This window comes from Poecilia reticulata, linkage group LG15 (assembly GCF_000633615.1).
Source record: "Poecilia reticulata strain Guanapo linkage group LG15, Guppy_female_1.0+MT, whole genome shotgun sequence".
Taxonomy (NCBI): Eukaryota; Metazoa; Chordata; class Actinopteri; order Cyprinodontiformes; family Poeciliidae; genus Poecilia; species Poecilia reticulata.
In genome coordinates, this window is record NC_024345.1 from 15,630,471 (window position 1) to 15,657,742 (window position 27,272).

Sequence of the window (27,272 nt, forward strand, 5' to 3'; positions counted from 1 at the left end):
TGCTTTGTGGCATTTTATTAATAATGTTTGATGACAAAAAGAGAGGTGCCTCAGGGAAACATTACAGGCATGTCGTTAAATAGGATTCTGTTCAGAATGATCACTGTACAGGAGCGAACCGTGTCACCTATTTCACTTTTTGAGTATTGCAAAAATAACTTTTTTTCTTCTAAAAGTCTGTTTATGGGAATATACATTTTTAAGAAAAGGTTTAAAACTGCAACTCTATAAATTATGATTACTCGTTTATAAAAACGGCCTGCCACATTCAATCCAAATTTGGTGTCTGAAATTTTTTAACTCACTGTAACTGGCTTATCAAAAAAAATATCTGGTGCAGGTAAACAAGGCTTACAGTAGCCCTCAATTGCTGAATCTGCCCAACTAAATTGATTTAGTACATGAGACCACAGCTCATTTGGCCAAAGCAGGTCGCAGTACAAAGAGTCAAGGAGACACAGATAATGTGTAATCCAGTTACCTCATCCAAGCCTACACACCATTTATGAAGGTCTGCGTCATGAGGTTATGTAGAAACCTCTAATAAAACCGCTCTGAAGGCTGAATTAGTTTTTTTTTTTTTTTATGAGAACTGTAGGTTCTATCGAGAGAAAAAATTGTAACATCTCAAATGATTGAATTACTTATTTGACTCTTTTTTTCTTTTTTTTTAAATCCATGTACTTGAAAGGCAACAAACTTTTCCTGAACTGATTTGGCTGTTTTGACCGAGTTATTTCTAAGAAGCATCAAGACATCATTATGTTTTTTAAATATTTGTCTCAATCTGATGTAACTAATAAAAACCTCAGATTACACCTGATTTGCAAAAGCAAGCTTTAATAAAAAAAATTCTGTAGGGTGTTCAATAATTTTGAGGCTGCATAAATGATTAAAAGTAGAATTTGGTAATATTAGTTTTATTTTACTATTTAGACAGTTTTGGTTTCATTTGTTTAATGCAAAAAAAAAAAAAACAGAACAAACCTTTTTTCTCTCCAATAAACCTAATTTGCAATGGGGTCAAAAAAAAAGTCCAATTACACATAAAGATAAATGGTTCTGTCCATGTGTACCCAGAGGTTTGTAAAAGTATTCCCCCAAAACACAATTTGTGGTTTAACACTGCAATACGCTGAAATGTTCATAGGCTACAAATACTTTACCACTTGCCGTGCATTTGCAAAATGATTCCGAAGAGAAAAGTTACATCTTAAACACGGCTCATTTTAACATGTTGATTCTTTGTTGTAGCTTACAAACTCGTATAAATCTCAACAAAGAAATACTCCTTTATTGGGATGTTTTAATTAAGAAATGATAAAAATATTACAACCTAAAATACAACATTCAGCACATTTACATCCCACATTTTTGTCTAAGCCAATCATTCAGTCAAACAAACTGTAAGAAAATACAGCAAATAATAAAACACCATACCCACATCAAACCAAACACTGAGTAAAAACTTTGATAAAAATAATGATTTTCGTGCGCTTCGTTATCTGTTCACAATCTATAAGTAAATACAGTGATAATACTGTGCTTAGCACTGATTATATTTCATAACTATAAAGTTATTCAGCAACAAAGGTCAACGATGACAGTGACCGTTCATTTCCTGTATATTCCATCTGAGATGACTCTAGCAGTAGTGATTATAGTTGTGATGATTTGAAACGAGCCTTAAAGACGGCATGTGGGATCTTACAGCCACGGAGTTTATAAAAGAGCAGCAAACATCTGGAGAATATGTGATAAATAAATGTTTTCCATGCATAGACTACAGTACAGCATCTCATTCTCTCTGCATTCAAGAAAACAGAGGAGACAAACTGTTCAAAAAATAACAAAAGCAATGAAATACAAGAAAAAAAACTGTGGAAATTACTACAGTAATTTCCTCAGTTCAACAGTGAAGCTTTATCACAATCATGCATATGATGGATATTTGGCCATATCTGTAATTGGTATTAAAGAAAAAAAATAAATAAAAAATAGATCGCACTTAAGAAAAAAAGGCCTCAAAGAGCAACAAGGATTCACTATTGCCATTAGTTTCATAAACCTTTCACCAGACGTGGTGTCACAATACGAGGCTCCGATAATACCACCAGCAAAAAGATAAAACCCTGCTTTGGTAGCTTGTGTCAGAACCACAAACCTAAAGGGAGTCTGTGTGTGTGTGCGCGTGTGTGAAAAGGTGATTTTAAGCACAAGACTGAGTATTTGACACCTCTGAAGCTGTATTTTGTCTCGCAGACCCAGAGTGTGGGACAAAGTTTAAGTTACAGTTCTTGGCTTGTTATTGAGGTTCTGGTGTCACATGTGACATCCTAGAATCCTGCTCGGGGTTGGACGCTGCGGGAGCGGAGACTTTTTCAAAGATGAAACTGTAGAGAGTGACGTGGGGGCGCGTTGTGCGACAGTTCTTGCACTCTTCGTTGAAGTACTGGATGAAGAGGCTGTACAGCTGTCCTGCGATGGGGAATAGAAGAAGAAGAAGTAGTGCAGCGAAAGAGGATATATGAGCATTTCAGAGACAAAAAGCACTAACAGGTTGAGGGGCAAAGAACGAGAGACTGGAACTAGCAGGAAAAAAAAATGAAAGTGTGTTTTGGATCATTTATAAATCTCGCACAGACACGTATAGCATGAGCTGTTTTTCTTCCGCGCAGCAACTCCACTTTAGGAAATGGATGGCTGGAGGGGAATTTCTCTGAAAGGCTTCAATAAATGTCAGCAAAAGAAAGAAAAAAAAAAAAAAGGGAAGAAAAGCCGGGAGTAGAGAGCCGATGTGGGGTTAGCTTGTCCAGCCTGAATGGCTGGACTGAGACAATAGCTACGGTCTAAAAGACTAAACTTGTGCGTTTCTGTTATATGCATATAGACAATTGTGTGTTGATGCCAAAACGGAAAATCTCTCAGCCGATTGCTCGCAGCGGCTGTTGTATAGTGTGGGTTCCTAAACATTTCACACGTCAAAATACCACATTTTTTCTAATTTAACGTTTCAAAAATTTCTGAAAATTAAAGTGAAAGTCACAGGAGTAAGGGATTGAAAAAATATATATATTTTAGAGGAAAAAAAGAAAATGTAAATTGATTTCATTAGGTTGTATAAAACCAAATCAATCAATAAGATGCTCAAGATGTGGCATTTTAAAGATATAGAATGCTAATTAAATACGTATAAATAACAAGAGGAGCGCTTGTCTAGAAATGTTAACTTTTTTGTCAAAGATAATATAAGAAAAAAATAAAGTTGAGACACTCATTTGTTTTCTTCATACTTTGGTTTAATTTATTGTGGTAATCCAGATATGGAAGATGATAAAAGTTAAGTCCTGACAGTTCCAGTTTGCTACCAGAAACAACTGTTGACAGGTATTTGTCAAGCAAGTATTGAAGAGTACCAAAAACTGTAACATGTTAAAATAATTAAGATAAATGCTAAAATGAGAACTGGTCTTTTTAAAATTGATTTTACATGAGGTGAAAACTGGACATTTAAAAGTGCACCTATTCAGCCAACATTAATAACCTAACTCGACTAATCATTAAGTTGACATTTTTTTATAGGATGCATGCATGTGTCTTACCAACTGTAACTCTTCTTTCGGCGAGGAACGTGTGCATTTCATGAACGTCTCTCATAAGCTGAGCATCTCCAAACGTGAAATACGCGACATCTCTCCCGGCCTCGGCAGCTGCCATCAGCTGGATCAGAGCTGAAAGGTGAAGAAGCAGCATGTTAAAGGGAAACCTTAAACCAGCAACACTAAACTGGATAAGCTTCAATAGTTTCAGGATTAAAACATTTGACCACTGACACTTCCATCGGGCCGAGTAGTTGGTCAAACGCCGAGAAAGGTGTGGCTTCGGGCAGTAGAGAAAATGAGTGACAGGAGCAATTTGTATGGGAACAGTAAATAATGCTTTGCTAGGAGAATAGCCTCATCAACAGCACTCAATCTTCAGGTCTTTGTAAATGAGGTTTTAAGGCTTTTAAATAATTTAAAACAGCTGCTATTGTTTTCTGATTTATCGCCTCACAAGACCAACAAATCATCTACGGAAAGGTTTCTAATCTCTACAACAAAAAACAATGGCTTAGTGTTATACATATGTCAAATAAGCAATTTTTAATGTTTAATTGTAAATACAGCAACTATGTTCTAAATATACCAGCTCAAGATAGAAATATCCTTTATTCTTAATGTTGGTTGGGGTTCTGAGGCAGAAAGTTCAAATACCAATATTTGAATGGATTAAGTCCTTGGGAAATATTGAAAGACCAGTGGATCTATTGATAGCATGCTGTAAATGAAAACTGACATCTTCAGCTTTATGTGTACATAACCATTTACTTGAAACACCATCCAACCACAGAACAACATGTAAACCACTTGTGACCAGGACAAAACAATTTATGGTTGGAAACTAAAATCCAGTCTTTTTCTTCCCACCAGTTTATTCTTCAAAATAAAACTTGTAATTGAAGGAGTAAGACACAGAGGACACATGATTCATCTTTTACAATGAGCACCAAGTAGTTGAGGTTGGAAGACCTCCTTGTCGTCACCCAAACCTTGCAGCTCCCTCCATTATATTGTTCATTGGATTAAAGTCACACCCAAGTTTTTACTTGGGTGTGACTTTAATACTTGCTGTCAAAATAAAAGGGTATGAATGATGAATGATCAGTGGATGCAGAAATGTCTAAAAGCACTAAAATAGTTGTGTTGTGTTTCAACTGTTGATTCAGCAGTTGAAAGAAAGTAATTTAAACTCCGAACTGCGTTTTTTTCCTGTCATGTGGCATGCTAAAAATAAGTAAAAATCACAAAGTGTTAATAAAAAAAAAAAAGACATATTTTTGATGAATTTGGAAAATTGCTTTCCCACATGCTCAGAACTTTAAAAAAATCCAGGTCAGAAAATCAGCCACAAAATCTCTGATCAGTGTATAAAGTAAAAAAAAAAAAAAAACTGGCCAGGTGAATGGACAGTGTATACTTCCTACTTATCAACAACTTTCTGTATGCCTTTACAGAAATAACCACTTCGACTTACATCGTCTCTTTCCAATAATCAATCACAATTTTAATGGGAACCATCTGCGTTTTTTTTTTGGCCAGATCCAAAACAGAAAGCAAGTAATGGGAGGGTGACACCTTGGGAAAGCTGCTAATTGACTATCAGACATAAATCTGTTCCTGTGTCTTACTGTACAGGCTGCACAGCAGTGGGATTCCTTCAGCAGGAGCCTTGACGGCTGTGACAAGCATTACAAATGCTTGTCTGTTGTCCTCATCAATCACTCTAATTAATATAATACATCTTTTTTTAAACTAGCAAATTGTTTTCAACTACCAAATGAAGTTATTTAACACACATATGTGCAGTTCAACTAACAATACCTTTCAGGCGCGTGTCTCCACCAAAGGCTCCACAGCCCCAGTTGCCAGTGGCTACAGAGGGGAGGTGCTTGACGTTAATGTTGCTTCGATAAAATCCGCAATACGCCTAGAAAATATGCACAGGTATTAGAAGGGAGCAACGCTTTCTACAGTATATTTACTGTATATGATAGACCTATAAAAAAACAAATACAATGTGGAAAGGAGACATGCAAAGAGCTTTTCAAAGTACACACAAGTAGAATCATTTATCATTTGAGGAAATCCAGAAACCTTTTTTCCCCACCTTGTTCAGTTCCCTGGTAATTTTCTCAGGAAGAAACTGTTCCAGGAAGTGTCTGTATTTAACAGCATCAATGGCCACAATCTCTGTACACCTTCTCTGCCAGTCGTCCCTGGAAACACAGCAGAGCAGAAGACGAGTGGCCATTATCCGTCTTTCTTCCTTTATATTCCAAGTGATTACAACCCACTTTCTTTGGATTGTTAAACTACTGAAATTATAACATGTTTTAAACAAAGGCAGAAAATACCTTGGCGTCTCGTCTTTGTAGCTTTTCTGCCACTTGTAACTCTCGGCATAACCAGAATATTTACTGTATTGTTCAGTTCCTGCAGGGAAACAAAGGCAAAGCCAAGAAGCAAAAATCTGTTATTCAGCTCGACAGTGGGAGCACACAGCGGGCCTAAATCTGTTTCAGCGCCTTATTTCCTAAATCAGATTTAGTGCTTTCTACGCTCCCTGCGTGAGTACACAGTATCAGCTTCTATTGGATTGTCATAAATAAACCCCCATTGATTTAATAAGTAATCTTCTTTGGGAGGTTTAAAATTAAAAGCCGTTAGCCAACATAGGAAAGAGATACTCCGGAATAAGGAAACCTCCTGTCAAACTAGATTCATCAAGTATGATGCACATACATGTCAGCAAGATTTCAACTTTTATTTACAACATAAATCTACCACAAGCTCATGGTTCTGGCTCTAAAATCCTGGTGGAACTATTAAAGCTACCGATGAGTGTGATTCAAGACAGGAAGCCGACTCCCAATCGGAAGAGTTGTATCTGAATTTCCCAGTTGGTATATTAGCGTCCTTTAAAAACACACTGAAGCATGTGTTTCGTCTTAAAGCAGAGTTATCACTGAGAAAAAAAGCTTAAAAAGTACTGCATAGGCAAAAGCTTTACACATCAAGAAGTTGTGTTCTTCTTGCTCTTGTTCCCGTTATTTTATACACAATATTGTATTGAAAACTTTATTTTACAGTTTAAAATGTTTATAGGAATCAAAATGAAGTGATATGCAGTGCTAAGAAGGACCAACTTTAAAACTGATCACTTAGGCTTCCAGGAAGCTGTTGGTGAATGTTGTATTAATATAAAAAAATAAATAACTTGTTATTCTTTTTCTTTGTTATTTTTTTTAACGCAAGTGCAATAAAACATGAAAATTAGATCAAAGTAAAACAATCAAGCTATTGGCTCAAAGGAAGAACCTTTTAGCAGTACCAAAATCTTATTTCTGGCGTCGTTTCAAACCCATTTTAAATAAATTAATGTCTGCTTAAGAATCATCAGGATGCACATCGTTTTCCTGGTTCTTCCCAAACTGAAACGCGGCTCATGCCGAGGCATGACAGTTATTTTTTCTCTGAAATATAATTCCTTTACTTTATGAAGAAAAGAGAAATGTAGTGGTCATGGCATTGCAAATCCACAGAACAGGCCACCCATATCGCTTCATCCATCAAAGGAACTGACCACCTCCTTCTTCACCTTAATCGAATTTATTTTGTTGAATGTCCGTGACGGCATCCTGCCAGACGAACTTCCATCACAAGATTACATCAGGGAATCTCTACCTTCCCGTCTACAAACTCACTCGCATCAGCATTTGTATTCCATCTTTCAAGTTATCTCAAGGTAAACTTCTAAATGCTCTTAAGGAGCTCTGTTAAGGAGCTCTAGGGACAGACATAAAGACTAAAATTAGAGCTTAAAAGGAAACGCTGCATACGTGCATAGAATAATCTGGAGGTTTTTAATGAATATATGGCGTAATGGGTCCATTCCATTAGTGGTTGCGATGACCTGAGTTGGGCAATAAATTCCTTTCTGTCCAAATGTAATCATGTTAAGTGCAGAAGGAAAGGGAGGAGGGAAGGGAGTGATGGGAGAGAAGGAGGGGACTTATCAATGAAGGTCGCTAAGGAGAGTTTCAGAAAAAACAAGATGGCGCCTCAATGGTTTCTTTGTTTTAGGGGAATGACCAAAGTGGTGGAGGGGATTAAATATCAGATTCTCCCCTTTAAAGTTTACACCCAGCCAATACAAAATGGAAACAGTGGTGGAGACTCTTGCTTTTTTCTTTGTATTTGTTATTTATTTAGATGAGCTAAAGTCAAAGATAACAGAATCTGTGAGTTATACTATCTGACGTAATGTGAGCACCGTGTCACCTCTTGTGGAAACAAAAAGACTTCTGTGATAAATTGTTTTAAATGTGTTCCTAATAAATATCCCTAATGTGGAAATAAATTGGATATTGTCATGAGTGAACTAACCGTTTTGTTAATTAGGTAGAAGATAAATGTGACAAGTCGACAAGGGAACACATCCCCATCTAAAGTCCTGTGTGTGGCTTGGCTTCGGTCACTTTCTGCTTCCAGAGCTACATAGAAATCCCACTGGGTTAATAAGAGTCAACACTATTCAGCTCCATTGATCATGTGTGTCGAGTTAGATGTCAAATTAAGCAATACTGAGATGCTCATTTGAGACAAATGACTAATTATTAATTAAAGAGTAAGATATAGAAAAGCACAATTCTCAGATCAAATGCAGTATTTAGCATCGTTCACGCTAAAAATGTGACTTTGGAAAACAAGTCGGTTTTGACATGGTTAAATGACCTGGTTTAAAAATTAAGACTTATTTTCCAGTTCCAGCACAACAAAAGCGTAAAGTCAAGACACATGACTTTGCGATAAAAATTGTGTCAACGCAATTTGCATCGCATTGAAACAATAAATAAAGGCCGATACCTCATAATTACAAAGTGTAATTATGACTTTAGACAGAGTTGTTTCAAGTAATTAATGTCAAACCAATTAAAGTCTGAATTCTTATGATTTTTTTTTTTTTTAAAAGACCACGAGTAACCACACACCTGTTATAATGAGGCATTCGTTGTGTTCCAGAGCTTCAGTAAAGAGGCGAGAAACGATGAGCTCAGGGTTGATAAGGAACCGGATCTCCTCCTGGACCAGTCCATGTCCTGTGACTCCACCTCCTACATACCTGTTTGCAAAGTCAACCTAATAAGGGGGGAAGGAAAGAGATACAAGTAAGGTGGAAAGACTGAAGAAGGAAGGCACGTCCTCCTGTATTTTTAGGTTTTAACAATAAATAATCAACCAGCTCATAAAGATTGAAATCATGTCTCATTCTCCTGAACCCAATATTGTGTATCGGCTCATTAGCTTATTTTATTGCTATATTAAGGATATGAACTTAGCATTTTAATATATTTTGTCATAATTATTGCAAACAACAAAAGCAACAATAAAAAATGAATTATAACTTGCATCCAGTCTTTTTTTGTTTTTGTTTTTAAGGCTCCTTTCTGATACAGCTTGCATATAGAGGCAGGGTTTCCCCCAGTGTATTATAAGCCTGGTGGCCCGCCATGCTTTACTAGCCCCGCCGCCAGGCTAAGCGTTGTTTACGTTTCTAGGAAAAAAAAAAAGCCGGGCTGCAAGCGTTTCTTTTGCTCTTAGCATTTCACTAGCAGAGCAGATTTATTCCTAAAAGATAGGTTTATAGTTTATGCATTTAAAGCCGACAGCGCGCGGACCAATCATACAGCTGGCGCCTCTGCGCTTCGCCTCCGCTTTACCTCAGCGGGATCGCGCGCGCCTCCTTTCACTCAAACTGGACACAGGCTGACCTGTATGGATATTTACATAAACCTACTTCTCCTTTGGAGAACTCTAGGTAAGAGTTTAAAACCCGCCGCGTTAGGCTCTGGTTGCGCAGCTCTATGTGAACCGCAGGAATAATTTGTAGCGAATTAGCGTTGTGGAGTGGTGAGAATGATTTATTTTTGTGAACGAACAATTATATGCGGCGTTTACATCTCAACGCGCTGCCCAGCATGTGGCTCTGTGTCTGTCTGTCTTCTCTGTGAAGTTTACGTCTGTGGTCCCGGTTGGCCGGAGCGTTTGTGGATAACGAGCAGCGCTAACCTCATCATGCAGGTTCAGCCCGGTGAGGAACATTAACGCTCTCCTCAGAGTCACGCATCACGCTGATCTTATATTATTTTATTATATTATTATTTTTAGTATTATTTTTCCGGTTACACGATGCATCAAACCATATCAAATGCGTTGTCTGCTTGGAGTTAATACGCTCGGCCGCAGGCAGCTCTGAGAACTCGTCCATTAACTCGACCAACCAGAATAGTCTCTCTAAAGCCACATTAGCAGCTTTGAATTAAATCTCCCGTTTGTTGCGCATCTCTGTGTAGTGCAGCAGATTACAGGGCTGGTCCAAGGCTGTATGAGGCGTTGAGCAGAATTTGATTTAGGGGCCCCTTTTGTTGCTAAAAATATTAGCACCTCTAACTGCTTCTGTGTTAGATTTAGTGAAATATGGCAGAAGGGAGTAGTTTAATTGGCCAGCCTAAAAAGCAATAAGTTATAATCGCAGTTTACTCATTTGTATTTGTAAATTCAAAGATTAAACTCACAGCATCAGATTGTTGCTATGGTAACAAAACAATCCAACTATGAATATTGTTCTTTGAAGTTTTACAAAGTAAACTCATTAACCAAAACCAGCTCCTTAAAATCTTGTATTTAAATGTTAAACAATTTAAAATCATTTAATTTATGTATGCCTAAACAATTGAATTAAATTTAACAGCATTGATGATCTCAATGAACAAGTGTTACATTTATATATCTGTTGTCTGTTTTAAAATATTAGCGTTTATGGGGTCCCTGAAGCACTGGGGGCCTGATGGAGCTGCTGACTTAATTTGGATTAAAGAGAAGTGCAAATTTGTTGTTTTTAGACTAGTTGTGGGTTTAAATAGCATTTCACTGGAGATCTTTTCCCGTAACATATAATTACACAGTAATACGTTTACATTTCCTGTCAACTTAACATCTTTTAATACAAAAACACAGTGGACTGCCCCAACCACTGGGCTAAGCAAATTTTCTGGGGGAAACCCTGAGAGGTATGGTTTTTCTATCACTAAACTTCACACAGTAACATTAACTCATATTTAAAAAAGAAGCATTTCTATTTTTTTATGCCCTTTTGTGTTTTCAGCACTATTCAAACACAATGGCACATACTGATAAGTGTATTTACCAATGCTTCCCCAGGAAACTGCATTATTTGCATCGACATAATAAACAAAAGCTGCTACCTCATTCAATAATGGGTCTAGAAATGGTAGATTTTAGTTTGGCTGCAAATAAATGAAAAACATGTCCCCATTTTAAACTTAAACCGAGTTAACTTGCCAGCACACCCTAACTGACGCATACAACACTAAAATAATAAAACATTATATATATTTGCACTTTGGGTTGTTTATGCAATGCTGATTACAGGAAATGCTATCGTCACTCTCATTACTTGAATAAACAACTATTATTTTCCCATTAGCCGTCACCCACAGAGGAGGTTTAATACAAACAAATGTCTAAGGATGACCGTTTCCTCCTTGGTGATAATCAAATTAGAAAATCAAAACAAAAACAATGCACATGAAATTGTAATAGATACAATAAATACCAATGAAATACATAATGTACAGCTGAGCAACTGTGGAAAATCTGAACAACAGTAAAGCTGTGTTGAGAAACTAAGTATTCAATTTTATCTCTAAAGGACAACATTTGACCATCCTTTGTCATTTCCAGCTAGTCAAATGGGTAAAACATCTCATGATCTCAGAAAAAGCCAAGTGGAGAACATTTTATTTATTTCACCAATTAAATTCAACAACTGAAATAGATTTAGTAGATATGATATGGAATTCATGAAGTGTGTATTTCTGGTCATTTTTATGATCATGTCTTAAAACTCATAAAGACCCAAAATTCTGTTCCTCAGAAATCTTGCATATTAAATAAGCCTCCATCCAAAACCTTACAGAGAATCTGGGATATTGTCAAGAGGATGAGAGGCGCCAGATCCAAGAACGCAGATAACCTGAAGGGAGTGAATAAATCCACCTGGACTTCTGCAACACAAACTGATCGCATCCATGCTACACGGCATCTTTGCAGTAACTCGAGTATTGAATGCATTTGGTAGAGTACATGGACCATACTTCACTTATTGAACTGGATTACTAAAAATGTACAATTCTGATGAATTTATTTGGATTAAACTGAACACAAGCAAACTGCTAAAATTAGAAGTTTTTCCATGTGAGAAGGTTGTAAAATGATGCTCTCATCTAAATGTATTTATCTTTATTCTGAAACATCGCTTCATTATCTGATCATATACTATAGAGCATTGTTAATACATAGGCCTAAATCTAAGATCCAAAAATAACTTCAGGACGCTCAAATCTCCCTTCAAAAAATCTCTCTTTGTAATCGTCTGTAAACACTTCAGGTGTAGGAAATATTTTAGATGCTAAACCAACGCATCCTTAAATCGCCATCCTTGTTTGTGTGGTTTAGATAAAAGAACAGTCCGTCCAATCACAGAGCAGATACTTATACTTGCTGTCAGAAGTGAGGGTTCTGCTCAGTGGCCCGCAGCTACGTCAATCTGTGTGACAGTAAGTGTGTTTGTATGTGCATGTTTTCCAGCCAGTCACCCAACTCCTCACCTTTATCTCTGGTTCAGCTCCTGACCTCGGCCCCCTCCCCCCTTCAATCTCACCCCCTGACAGGATGACAGCCTGCTCTGCCCCATCCAAACAGCACACAGCCACTGTCCGGCCTGCTGAGGTAGCCGTCAATTCTCTTGCAGGACTCTTGGCCCACTGGGTCATCCCAGTGAAATGCCCAACTCGCGTCATTTATATTTTCCTCCATGTGCCATCTTCCCTTCTATCCTCCCACACCCAGGGGTCCTCCCCTCCACCCTTGCCTCTCTGAGCTGCTCATGTGTATACAAATACTGTCAACTGCAGTAAAATAATAAATAAATGCAATAGCAGCAAAGGAACACAGAGGAGGAGGATAAAATCCAGTGGGGAGAAATAAATAGCTAATAATAGGTCTTAAAAAAAAAGGAGTATAATTTTTTACCACTTTATTTCTTCTTTTTATGAAGCAAGAAGGCTGCTGATTATTGGTAGGTGTGTAATCTTGAACAATAGTGCAGAAAAGGAACCAAAAAGCTCAAAATCACATAAATGGTTCTAAAGACAGAAAATGGGTTAAAAAAATGCAAAGATGAAAATTTCCGGTCATTGGCAAATTTCTCTGTTAAGAGTATCTATTCACCCTCCAAAACATTTACTTGTATTGTACAAAATCCAACACAAAGTTAAAGCAAAAATTCTTCATTAACCTGAAAAACTTAAGACTCCAATTATTTTCTGTTGATCAAATTTTAACGACAGAATTTGTTGCACAACTGCTCTTTTTCCTGTATTGGCCCTTTTTTATTTATTAAAGTTGTAATTTTTAAAACATTATCTCTCCAAGCTGCCACCAGAGGGATTTCTGCTGTTCCCTTTGGCTTTTTCAAACATCTGGTAAGATAACAGGATGAGACTGTCCCTATGGGAAGTTGCTGTAGACTTTCACAGACCGGAAGTATGAATATCACAAGCAAAAGGGCATTAAAATTGCAAACTACAATTTCAACTTGACTTAAGTTTGCAAACTGAACGACACAAAGCTTGTATTATAAAAAGAAAAGGCATGCACATAAAAGCTGAAACTTAAATTGTGCTTTAAAAGCCTGAAAAAGAAAATCATCCGTGACTACAGGCAATTATTGAGTCATGATAAATTATTCTTTGCACTGAATGCAAAGCTGCACAGGAATCTTTACCTGAAGCATCCCGTATCCATCATCCTCAATCGTCCCCTTGCAAGTGATATGTAGGCGCTTCAGCTGAGTCTGAGAACTTCACAGAACATTTTCGGTTACCGACTGCTACTTGTGTATGTTGATGAATGAAAAATCCTATATTATTCCAATTTACCAGTCTTGAATAATAGAGTTGGTGAATAATACGAGTGGTGTTTACCTTTCCCAGTCTGGTGGACCGGTAAGAGTTTGTCTTGTGAATGTAACAAGACCATTAGGTCCTTGAAAAAGACACAAATAATTTGATGTTTCATTAACTCAATAACAAGGACATCATTTAGGTGAAAAATAAATAATTTTTGGATCTTACTTGTTTCAGTAACTCTCCTGAAGTAGCACAGTAGAGTTTTTAACTTCTCAATCTTTCTAGGAGAAGAGCCTTCAAACAACCTGAAATGAAAAATAAACAGACATTTGACTTCAACAAAGAGCTTTTACTACATGACGATGTTAACTCGGTAATTTATTAAAAATTCAAAATAAAAACACTTTTTATTTTCCGACATAAAAGAGGAATTCACTTTTTAGAGAACCCTGCAAAAATCTTGAAAAAGATTTGCTGCTCAGATTAGACGAGACCAACATCACTGCATATCAACCTGAACCTCGAAGTTCAGATTTTCAAAGCTCTGTACACATCATCATCTATAACGCAAGCTTTCAAACAAAAACAATGTCTGGTCCAGCCTTCCTTCCTTAATACAGTGATACTGTCTGCCGATGTTTTGGTTTGTGAGAAGGTAAAACTAAGGTGCAAGAACAAGCAAGGAGTGGTGGACGGAAAGCTTAATTCGCCACATACTGGGACACCCTCCATTAAAAACACCCTAAGGTCTTTGTTATTTAAATTATGCATTTGTCTCCAACCGTTTTCTGTTCAGTTCAGTAAAGATTTAAAGCAAAGGAATGCAATGAAATGAGAAACGTATTGCACTAACAGCCCTTTAGTGATAAAAAAATATTTATTAAATACAATTCAAGCATAAATGGACAACTTCAGTTCTCCACCAATTATAAGAAAAAGATTTGTAAGATCCTGGATCGATAACAGTAAGTCTTGCACCAGGGAAAATGAGCTTTAGAGAGACAGTGGATGAGAAATAGGTTCAGAGTGATGTTTAAAGTGTTATTAAAAAAACAATTATTTAAAAGGAAGCTACAATCCATTTGTATATATTTTCAAAGATAAAAGGGTACATCCACATTTTTTTATTCCAAATGTCTGCTAAATATAATTAAGTTAACATTTTTTAATAAGCATACATGCCAATTTAATCAAATTCCTTATTTGCTTCTTAATCTGTTGTATAGAAACCACCATACAAGCTGTCTGACTTTTATCTTTACTGATTTTTCTCTGAAATATTAAGCAGTGCACCAAACTTTTTCGCCCGTAAAACATGGTTCCTGTCACAGTCTTCTCAAACAGCAGAAAACACAAGTTAAAGAAGTCCGCTGCCTTCTGCGTTGCCCCTCGAATACATCCATCACTTAGCAGAGGACAAACCTCGACAGTTCTGCCAAAACAGCAATCAGCAGATTGCTTGCTGCTCTGCTTGTCCAAGACAGAGAGCTACTGTAGCCAATAAGCAAAGTGACGGACACTCCCTCAATTACCAGGAGAAAGGGAGGGTCGGTAACGATCCAGGGCCCATTTTAGACTGCAGTGGTTGTCTTATTTCATCTTCTCAGAAAAACCACAGCCAACCCCCGCCCGCTCTTGTTCTGTCCTGCATTTCTGCTGCTGGCAGAAATGCTGATAAGAGGTCCAAGTGGTCCTGAAAAGCCAGCTATGCAATTGAATCAATGTTTATATTATTACAGCATTCTTGCAGATACCACATGGAAAGATAGGACCAAAGTACAGACAGAAGCACAACACTGGGAAGGTATTGTGTGGACTCAAAAGAATAAAATAACACCGAATAAAAAGCTGTATTACTTATCATTTATCTCTATAACGCTCAAGATTTCTCAAAAACAGCAACTCCAGTCTGTCAGGCAACAACTGGATGTTATTACATTACTCCTTACTATCACTAACTAGAAGGAGGAGCTCCAAGAAAACAAGAAAATTGAGTTAAAGAAGTATCTGGAAAAGGTATTGTTATAATGAGGCATTTACTGACAAAAGTGAGACAAAGCAGGTAACAAAATCTCACTTTTTTCTGTGCATCTGTAATTCTGCAGCTGCTGTGGCTGTATTAAAACTAACCACTAACGTTAAGGGGCCATATGAACAAGATCAGTTTTTTGCAAAAAAAAAAATATATATATTTTTTTTTTTATTTGAAGTAACAGAAGAAAGGTGTTTTCATACTTTGAGAAATATCTAAAAAAAAAAAAACATTAAGTTTTTGAACGAGTTTAACGATTCACTTCAAAGAACAAGACAAAACAGAATACAGAGTTCATGAATGATAAAATTTGAGAAACTTTAGAGAAAACTAAGATTACCCATTTTTAGGCTTTACAAATCACAACCCCACAGAAAAATTATCAGTATACAGCTAGGAACTTTTCTTTTTTACTTCAAAATAAGAGTTTCAAACGTACAGTAGCAACGTATTCAGCAACCCAATCAGCTTTCAAGTGTTTCAGGAACACCTGATCATCCATGCAATTTAAAAAAAAAAAAATACTTTAGAAATGTGGACTGTGAATCCTGATATTAGTGTTGTGGACATCTGTGCCTCAACAACATATTTTGCACTGATGTGGTATTTTAGGCTTGAATAGCTGCGGTGATAGACCAACTCCTCTTAGCACAACTTGTACACAACACGTTTTGCAGATGTTAACTGTGCATCAGATTAACGGGCATACCAGAAATGCAATATAAAAGTTCCAACTCATAACATTTGTATGTAAAAAATAAAAATAAAAATCTTAAAGAGCTTTTGTCCCGATTTTTTCATCCATCATCTCTTTCGTCTTGGTTGAATTCTAAATTTCAAATTTGTATCTGACTGGGTTATGAATATTATTTAGCTTGAAGGATTTACATTCATCAACACTTGCATCTAAAATTTACATCTCAAAATTATATGAAGTCAGAGAAAAACCAGGCAAGTGTGTACTTTAAAACAGTCAAGACAAAGTGCTTCAATTAGCCCTCATGCTTTTTTTTTGGTCTTCAATAGACCATTTACTGTTGAGCTGTTTGAAAGAGAAAACACCAATTTATAAAACACACCTACTACAATCTTCATCCCACATAGAGGACATAACAGAAGCAGGGGGGGGAAAAAAAGATAGATCTCAGCCCACAGCCTAAAACCCTTTCTAGTGATGGATGAAGTTATGTCAAGGACAGCAAAACTAAATGTTTGACCAAAAAAACAAAAGTGATCATCTTCTATCAGTAAACTAACCTGGAAATTGACATTCTAACTGGAAAGTAATGAATCCGCAGACTAACAGAATTAGTCAAACTGAGTAAAATTCTCAATGATTTCCATTTGACTGGTTTTCAAGGCAGTAGCTCCCCCTGATGGAAATAATGTTATCTTGAATGGGAGGAATCCAATGAAAACATCACCTTTGGGCAACATATTCCTCACTTTCATTAATACTGGTCAAAGCCTTTCATTAAAACGACAGTGTTAACACTTGGCAACAGACAACAAACTGAGCCCTCCTCTCTCCTGTTTCAAGCAAAGGTTTACAAAAAAAATAAAAAATTTCAACGAGGCATTTATTTTCATGACATGTCTGAATTAGGGAGACCCAGTACTGCTTACAATACTGTGAGTGCTGCGTTTCAAGAATCATGTCTCCATCGGTGTTTGTTTACCTGTAGAAGTTGATCTCGGGATAGTTGCAGTACTCCGACTTGCGGGAGTTGCGTCGAGGGAATGTGCAGAAGAAGGCGTTGGCCAAAAGACAGGCTATTTGCTCCTGAGACAGAGTCAGGGAATGGTTCATACCTGACTTAAGTAAAGGAATTGGCTGGAGGGAGACAAAAACAGAACACAAACACAATTTATAAGCATAATAAGACTAGAGGATGATGTCGATGCAACCACACAAAAGCTGGAAGGCTAAATACCAGCCAATCAAAGGTGAATCCTGAAAATAGATACAAGTTTTTGTGGGTGCAGCAGTGCAGGTTGGAGGGCTGATGAGTTCAGAAAATTAGTTTAGCGATATAGCAAGCAGGAGATAAGAAGGGCTCCATTAGTTAAATGGGTGGTAGTAATTAAGGTTCCGGTTTTGTTGCTCTCCCTCAGGTTCGTTCAGTCAGACACATGGGGCCCATCAATCTTTACTGATTAGGGCTAAAGAGCCTCCCAAGGCCGCCAAGTAGGCAGATCGATACCACCTCTAATCACACACACACATAAACATTACCTTTTTAAACCCAATACTACAGACAATCTTTATACTTTCCAGCTTTACAGTTTTACTAACAGTAGAGAACAGCTGACTTGCTTGGAAAACCACAGGAGAGTTTTTTTTCCCCCTCTCCTTTCTGAGTGGGAGTTGAATTCAGTGAATTGAATTAACTGAAGACTCTGTAATAGATAATGCAATTACAAAAATGCCAATCTTGTAATAATTCCTATATCGCTATAATGGATGACAGAGTCTGAAAAGAAAGACAAATGAAGATGACATTTAGACGGACCCCTAAGAAGGACCAGCTGTGTGTACCAGGAATTTAAAAGAGGTCTGTGGACTTTAGTGGTCAGTGTATCAGGCCCGGTTAGACTAAATGCATTTCTCAATGAAAGGAATCCCTGGTGCAGAATGTTAACTTCAGCAATGAAAGAATGACAAATTGTCAACAACCAGAGTGTGCAATACCTAAAAGCAAACAAACAAACATATGACATGTAGCAATGTGTTTAATCATAAAAAGGGCTTGATGCAGGGGTTTAAAGTTAAGCCTGGACTTAAAGAAAAAAAAAAAAAACAGTTAAAATGATCTAAACTGGATGGATTTATGGATAATATAGATCAATCATTAAATGAAAAGCAATTGTTGGATCTCCTTCCAAAATAAAAATCATCTTTTGCACAAATCTCTTGAGACAACATTAGCTAATCTAAATCTAATGTTAGACTAGATTAGCTAATCTAACGAATATCTACCCAAAGTTTGTAAAACTAAGTTACTAAATTGTTGTCTTTCTTACCTCTTACTACAGGTAATCTGACTCAGGCACACTATTTAATCTAAGACAAAAACTTCAAATTTAAAAAAACAAGGCAAAACAAAACATTTTGAGTGAAATTTGTACAAAAGAAAATATAATATTTGTATATTAAGAGTATTAAAGGAAAAAATCAGTCTGCAACGCCATAAACTAAGAATTAAGAGAGAAAAATGCTTACCATTGTGCAGAGGCGAGGTGCACTAAGTGCGAGCTCGACCATATCAGGTAGTATGCCCTCAAACAGCTGTTGCAGCTCACAAAGCTCAAGATACTGAAATAAAGCCAAAATACAGAAGTGACGTCAATTTTTATCAATCTGATATATTCCAGGAACCTCCAGTATTTCCTAGAAATCGTTACATGTACTAATGGTCAAATTTCAACAAAAGGTTTTCTCAATCAGAGGTTAATGAGATGATTATGAACCTGCAAGAATAATGAAGCAAACCAATTAGTAAAAAAATAATAAAAATATATATATATCCAGAAATATTGTTTAAATTGATATTTTTATTTTTTGCTAGTGTTAAGATGCCCGTTTAATTTACCCTTTAAGTTTGAATCATTTACCATTTGATTTCTTTACACCTTTTTTCCCCCCCAAGCTGCTTTGCTATAAATGTCCTTCCTTTTTCAGATTTTAAATGCCTAAAATAATTTCACATTTTAGTATTATATCCAAGATAACCATTTTTAAACATGTACGGTATTTATTTATTTATTTAGTAAATAAATAAATCCTATTTTTTCCCCCCCTTCTGCTTTATTTCCACATGCATAATTAATTAACATTTTCTTTTTTAATTTCAGTTTCTGGATTTCACTTCCCCACTCTCTCTGCTGGACTTAAGGAAAGACAGGACCAATCATACTGCTCTGGTCCATGTGGTCTTCCAAAACGTTGCCGTTACCCCTCTTGGACATCAAACAGTCCCAACGTTTTAAAAGGAGAAAAAATATATATATATGCTGCTGAGCCACTCGCAGCACAGAACACATTTTCAGAGGAAACTATCATCAATCAGAAAATGAGCCCGCCGTGACCGAGGCACCCATACTTCAGCGGCAGCTTACCTCAGCATCCATGGGCAATTCCCTCTAAAATAAACATCCAGGTTTTCCATCATACACCCAGATTTACAACACAATCATTTATGAGTGTATTGGCTTCGAATGTCACTGTCATCAATCACTTGCCTTATTCTATCAAGGTAAGCAGGGGAGCTAGCACTGATTAAATGGACCTTCTGGAGCAAAATGCAAATGACCAATTGTGGGGAGAGTGGCAGGCTGGTTGATTTTCAAGAGGAAGTCTTCTGCGGTTGACTTAGCGAGGAGCATTTATATGGCTGCAGAGCAGGTCTGACTAAACGCTGTCAGAAGTAATGAGCTGGCAGACATCATAAAATGCTCCTCTGGGACTAATAGATGGTAGGTGGTGATGCAGCAGGATGATGGCAGAGAGGGGAGAGGACTGCATTTAAACAGCTACAGCAGCACGGTCCCACATGCTTAAGACAAACCATGAGATTTCCATATTTAAATGTCTTAAAGTATCTCCAACAAGTCCTAGTAATGAGAGATTATGGGTTAATGGTGATTTTTATCTTCTGGTTCAAAGGTAAATGTAATTTTGTGAGGGGAAAACAAATTACACAAGTATTGGTTTGTTTAAAGTAAAAATGGTTTCACAAACAAACACAAACCGCTGGGTTTTTTGTTTCACTGTCAGGGGTTCATTGGCAAGAGCTACATCAGTTATACTTACTCTTGGACTGTTACCCTGCTCTGTCCTCACAAACATTCATCAGATAGTGACACGGTGACAGTTTCATTCGGCTGAGAGAGAAACACTACGACGATTTACAGACAAGCTCCAATTTGGATAACCCCTTTTTCCCCCCCCCTCCTATAGCTGCTACACATTGAGAGGAACGTCAATCATTGGCTCCGGGGCAATATGCCTCCACACAATTACCCCCCCGCCCCCCTGCCCCCAGGAACAAAATGTTGCTCTGAATTTAATCAGGCAATCCTGAGTAAGGAGAGGAACAACAGTTTCATTTCAAATTCACAATAATCTGCTTGAAATTTAGTTTGTTAGATTAACTAATATGGTTCCCTTCACATGTTTATTACCAAATGCTCAAATTTTCAACTCAAGGATTTTAAAACAACTTTTAAAAGCCACAAACATTATAAATGGATAGGTGGACTGACAGATAGGCAAAGATAAAAATGACTTTATAGCAAGGTGGAAAACTGGTCAAAACAACAGAAAACCTGCAATCACTGATTAACAACGAAATACATTGCAGCTTAATTAGACATAGATATCCACATTTTTAGTATTGCATTCTGTGTATTATGTATTGAACATTGCACATTACAATGACAACATATTCAACATATGTTGGGCACAGAGGGATGGATAAATAAATAGAAGAATGACAGATCAACATTATAGTTTCCAGGATAGAAAATAAGTCCTCAATACAAATATGTAGCCACACTCTTGCTTCTGTGTCCAAGGTTATTCAGGTCTAGACTGACTCCGTCTATATTAGGTGCATAAGAACCCTGATGTAAATAAATGCGGCTGTTCTTCACAACAGTAGGTATAAGATTATGTTCAGAAATTATGTTGGTATAAGACCTAAAAAATAGACGTCTCCCACAATTGACATCGACGCCACTCGTCAATCAATCCAGTGAGTTTGTCAGCAACTGACTAATCAGTGGTCACAATTTGTTCTGAAGTGAAACGCCAATAGACATTGCCTTTTGAGCATCCATTTCCAGAAAGTTTTGTGATAAAGCCATCATTGTTCAATGAAAAAAAAATGCTTTATTATTTTCTAGTATCGATACAAACTAGTATTTAAGCGATGAAGCACAAGCAAAAACAAATAACGATGTACTCTCAAGTCTTAATTAATTGAAGGCATATCATCCCAGCGACATTCCACACCTTTATCTAATATTGTATGTTTCCCTGGTAACATGCAGTCCTGCTTTCATATCTTCAGTACTCTTCATTGAAACATGGAGGAATATTGAAGCTAAAACAACAAAGTATAAACAGTAAGGAGGATTTTGTGCCACCACAGTGTTTCCTGCAGGGGAATACAATAAATTATTGTCCTACAAAAGGTCCACATTCAAAGTGATTGGACAGAAAGACATGCTGATCATAGAGGCTGGGAAAGGCAAGTGTCTTGCCTCCCTCAGTGTCTTTACAGATTTAACAGGACATTTTAATTACATTGAATTAAGCCATAAGAGGCTTAGGTTGCTATTGACCCAACAAGTCTTACTCCGAAAAATTATTTCCCACAAGAGGGAAAAGGAAAATGGTCTGAGTAATTCATCATGAGAGAATAGACGTAAGAAATAAACGTGCCTTTTCTAGTGAAATCACAGAGCCGTCTCTTAGCAGTCGTATTTAATTAACTGTAACAACTAGACCAGCATATTAAATAAAAACGCTGATGATTAGACATCAATGCATATAGTAAAACATGTTTTCTTCTTAACTTTAGAGAGAATTACAGCTGATGCATGTCAAAGAATATTCCTTAAGAAAGCAAATAGCTCAACACAAAACCTCTCAGAAATCAGTGCATTTCAAAGGAAAGACAATTCAGACCAAAACAAAAGCTTTAGTTTTGTTTGTGTAGTAATATTAATATGTGTTTGCATAGTTAAAGTGAACTCAGGATAAAAAGTGAGAAAAGAAAAGAGAAAATTAAGATAGGCCATTGCTCTTGTTTATATGCAACAGCTGCTGATGCTTTGATCTGCACTCGTCTGTGCAAACTGTAAGGTGCTCCCAGGAGCCTCTCAGGTACCTTATGGGGAGGATGAGCAGCAGCGTGTGTGCAGTCAGACGAATTAAAGCAGACTTTCTTTGCAAGCAACTCTAAACTGTAATATGCCACTAGCTTGTTTCTTTTTCTACAATAAACTAAAGATAACATCATTGTGGCTTAAAAACCGATTACTAACAAAAGAATGGCATGTTCATTACCGCTTTTAATTAATATTTTAAATAATTTATAAAAACAAAAGCTCAAAGTTTTCACATATATAACAGAAAAAAAAAAAAAGAAAACTAAGTGGCATACCGCATTGACTATACCTTTCTTATTTACTCTGTAAAACAATCATGTTTAGAACAGCTTACCTCTGTGCAAAAAAGGTTCAAGGCAGTGAAGTCCCACTTCTTTGCATGGGCCGTGTTGTACCTCAGTATTGCATCCTGAGGAAGAGAACGGACGGCATTTATTTTTTTAGAAAATTGACAAGTTAAGGTTGGCCACCATTGATCTTAAATCGAAAACTCAAATGTCTCAGGATAGCACCGTGTGAGAAGTTTTATATGCAACCTGAAGAATAAGAGTTGCAAACTCTGCCACCATGTGGTTGTTTGTGGTATATGTTCAGACATTCATAAAATGTTTTAAAAGCTCAATTAAAAACCTAAGAGAAGAAACTCTACAGATTAGGAAAGATAATATTTTTTTAAAAGCCTTCTTTTTGGTTCAAGAAGTTTTTTAAACTGTTTAAATAAGCTACAAAATAAAATTTTTTTTTAAAGATATACAAGATATACAAAAAAAGTTGATGGAATGAATTAATCAACATTTGAATTGCTTAGTTTAACAACAATGAGCTGAAATTGTGATTGACTAAACATACAAGTCTAAAACACTCTTACCCTGACATCCAGACAACTTTTGAATCCTCTGTGTAAGGCAGTATGGATCAGTTCCCACCGACTCTGGAAACCACTTCCATCCTTTATAGTGATCATTAAAGAAAGACATAACACTTGTCATACAACAGTGAGATCTTTTAGAGCAATCATGTGATTTAAAGGGGGGCTATGTTACACATAATGCATGAAATAATAATTAACATACCTCAGTCTCCAAAGGAAACAGATTTTTTTCAGAGCAGGGCATCTTAACGGACAAATCGTCCCACACATCTCTGAACTTGGAGGGGTATGGGATGGGGACTTCTCCCTCTCTGAGGAGATCTGTCTGTAACAGGAAAGGCAACAAATCCCATCCATCATTAGCACCGCTTCTGCTTTAGGATCTTGTTCCATGAAACCACAACAGAATTAAATAACATTTTTGTGCGACGCAAACTCAAACAATTAACACAAACAAATAAACAAACATAAGCGATTCAATAACGGCACGACTTGTAAAAAGAGACCAGCATTGAGTCATACGGACTGTTTCTGAGATATTAGGTTGCTCTACAGGAAATTACTGTGATAGTATAAAATGTATCCAAAACGTCCATCCGTGACTAAATAACTACTACGAAAAAAAACCCCACAGTGAACCATTAGTGGTATTAAACCAATGTGAAAGCAACAGAGAACAGCAAAACTAAAAAGTGGTAGAGCACATAAAATCACAGAGCGAAGTTAGCAAACGCTGAGGCTGAACAGAAGCTGCCAACTTGCTACAAAGTCAGTAGCTGCAGGTGAGAAGATGGATAAACGGATGAATGAGCAGATGCAACTTTTTGACAATGGGATAAGGAACACAATCTATATATTTACACAAACCTGGAATCTGCATAAACCAGTCATGCTTTACCACAAAATGGAAAAGTGTTATATTTGCTTAAGTTCTATCAGAAGATAATTATTGCCAGGGTTGTCACTGATTACAACTCTTGTTTCTAACAGAAATAATTGTATTATTATGGTCCGTGAAATTATTGCAGTAGAGAGATGATAAAGTGTGAGGCTTAACACCACAGTAGTCAGTTTTCATGCAATAACTATGCGCTGTTGTCTAGTTTGGCTGGCCTGGATGTTGATGGTGCGGCTTTCTCGTAGCCTCACACAAGAACATCCAGAGTTCCTGTGGGACAGGCAGCGGAGGATAGGCAGAGAATCTTTACTGACAAGACACCCTGAGGGAATCTCAGAGGATGGCTCAGCTCAGCCCGGTGCCGTCTACTTCATTTTCTCTCTCATGCTGTCTGCGTCTCTACATCTAAAAGAGAACGTTTCACAGCTTCTTGCCACTAATTAAAACAGAAGATATTCCAAGTGAATCGTGCTCTGGAACGACTGTATTCTTGGTGAGAATAAATTCTTCTTTTTTTTAATCACTAAATAAAAAAAGTGGTTGTTAACTCACCCTAACTGTGACAGTATGATTTGGCGTTGCTTTTAGGTGAGACAGAGGTGGAGCACATTGAGGTTTTCTGTTGAGCTCATCTATGGGAGTCCCCAGCCATGCTTTGTCCAAGTTACACCGAAAACTGAAAATCACAGGTCAGTGAGAATGGAGTTGAGTAAAACAGCACTGTGTGAACAGCCTTTTCTTTCTAAGACACCAACCACCATCTAAACAAGTTGTACCTTTTACCAATCGCATCTGGCTGGCTCTCAATTAAGTCCTGACTCATATCAGACGAGCCGCTGCACTCCCCCATCTCCGCATCTTCTTCTTCGGTGCTTGTGGTGACATGACAGACGTTTTCCTGAGTCAAACTTCCAGAGTGGGAATCTTTGACAACATGCGGAGATTTTATATCCGGCTCCTTCGCAGAGTCCTCCGCACAGCCAACCGGACCGTCACAACAGTCCGATAGACTGTTGACTACAGTGTCACACGATGGACTGTCAGGACTCAGCATTTCCACATCACTGGGTGTGCCAGAAATTTTCCTGGGACTATTACTAAGACAAAGGGTGAGTTTTGGATTTGACAGGTGAGGACCGGGCGAACCGGCTCGCCTCGATTTCTGTCCGTTAGCGTCGTGAGCTTGGTCACTTCTGCTTTCTGAAGTGGCCGATTCATCCCCTTCACCTGCAGACACACAATCTCCTGAATTTAGACAAGCCAGGCCATCGGATGTGTCCTCTGATGGTATGTGGCCTTTAGTTTGATCGGACGTTTGAAGCTCTCCTTTTGCATCCGCTTGTTGAACATCACTCTTTACGTCTTCTGGCCTGGGGTCATCAGTCAAACTGTAGCAGAAAAGGGAAAAATAAGGAACTCAATAAAAGAGCTGCTCTGTTTAAAATGTTTTCCCAACGGCAATACTCTGCCTCGCAAAAGTATTCATACTGCTTAAAAGTTTTAAATCTCATTACAAAACTACAACAAATTTCAATATATTTCATTAGGATATAGTGTGATGAAACGTCATGCATAGCTGAAGTTAAGGGAAAGGACGAAGTTTTCTAAAGTTTTAACAAAAAACTAATTTGAAATATCTAGAAGGTAAAGAACTCATTCTCCTTTTGTCTGAAACCACTGAGCAAAATTGAGTAAAGCCAATTCTCTTCAGAAATAATCCATTTAGTAAATAGAGAAGACCTTCTTGTAATTTAATCTCAGTATAAACACAGGTTCTCTTTTTTCCTTTTAATATTTGGCAATCCTGCAAGAAAACCTGTTAAGATTTGGAACGGACTTGAGACCGAGTTAGAGCCTTAACAACGCTAACACCTTAAACATACAAGAGCTACAGTAAAATAACTTACACCAAGCATTTATTTGTTAAAGTAGACCACTCAGCAAATAGTCCAAGTATAAAACTGCGTGGGAAGTAACACGACTTTAGAAAAAAAAAAAAAAAAAAGATTATGTTCAGGAATGCACTTTACAATTATGTATAATTTACATAAGCATCAGTTTGTGTTTATAACACAAGTACTGAAAAAGTTAGAGATGAATGAGTCCTTTCTCAGAAACAGACAAACCAAATAGCATCCATATCTACCTAAAGTTTCTCAGAGTAGAACATAAAATAAGCATGCAATGGAACTTTTTTTTTACACTTTACCTGCTTTGATGATCCATCTGTATCAGTCGTTTACAAGTCAAAGCAAACACACCTGTGTGAAGCAAAACAACAAAGTGAAACTATAACTTGTGCCACAACTACTACAAACCGACAAGAAGCTACTCCAAGTTCTTTAAATAAGCAAAACAAGATTTGAGTTGGGTTGCATGTCCCTCACTATTCTAAGGCTAATTTAAATGGACTGGCCGTCGTAAATATTTCAGAACACGAAGCAATACATGTGAAATTGTTAAATAAGAGAGAAGACCAGATAACAAACAATATGTCAGCGGTAAATAGAACCAGAAACTCAAGATGAGTAAGCTAATTGACTAGATAATTATTCACAATCGATGAACCAGAGGAATGGGTGGTAGAGAATGTGTTTCTGAAGTATTTGTTTTTCTCCCAGCCTGACTGTTAAAACATCTTGCAGTGCACATCCCGACCCGAGTTCTTTGACTGGCAGAAAGATTTAAGCGCTTCTTAGATCATCTTAGCTTCTGGAAAACAGAATATAAACACCCTGAGCAAGCTAGCGGTACTGACTATTTTTTTTAAACAAAGAAATGTCCACTTACACCGGTGCACCTCTTAAAGGGAGCTGTTCGACGACAAAGCATTACAAAATCATCTTAGTACCTCTGTATGCAAACTGCATCGCTCCAAATATTACTATTTAAACATTAACTTTCACCTCGTTTCTCCAGATGCGGTGACACCACCAAATCAAAACCGTTCTTCTTCTTGCTTGCTTTATAGTGGCGGTTG

General features: G+C 37.2%; 1 protein-coding gene across 2 annotated transcripts; it reads right to left on the reverse strand.

Annotated features, from left to right (window-relative positions):
- On the reverse strand, positions 1–27,272 carry parga (poly (ADP-ribose) glycohydrolase a). Of its 2 annotated transcripts, none has more exons than XM_008429544.2 (18): positions 27,199–27,272; positions 26,502–26,553; positions 25,069–25,680; positions 24,845–24,968; positions 23,597–23,719; positions 23,392–23,472; positions 22,858–22,932; positions 18,850–18,942; positions 17,306–17,460; positions 13,820–13,899; positions 13,670–13,730; positions 13,471–13,546; positions 8,594–8,741; positions 5,957–6,035; positions 5,710–5,818; positions 5,424–5,529; positions 3,603–3,731; positions 1–2,478 (listed from the first exon to the last, which is right to left on the reverse strand). In XM_008429544.2, exons 2-18 carry the CDS (start codon positions 26,516–26,518, stop codon positions 2,306–2,308), a joined length of 2,241 nt encoding a protein of 746 aa, XP_008427766.1. In that variant the 5' UTR covers positions 26,519–26,553; positions 27,199–27,272; the 3' UTR covers positions 1–2,305. The 2 variants fall into 2 exon arrangements, with proteins under 2 accessions (XP_008427766.1, XP_008427764.1); XM_008429542.2 differs by having other exon boundaries at positions 27,083–27,260.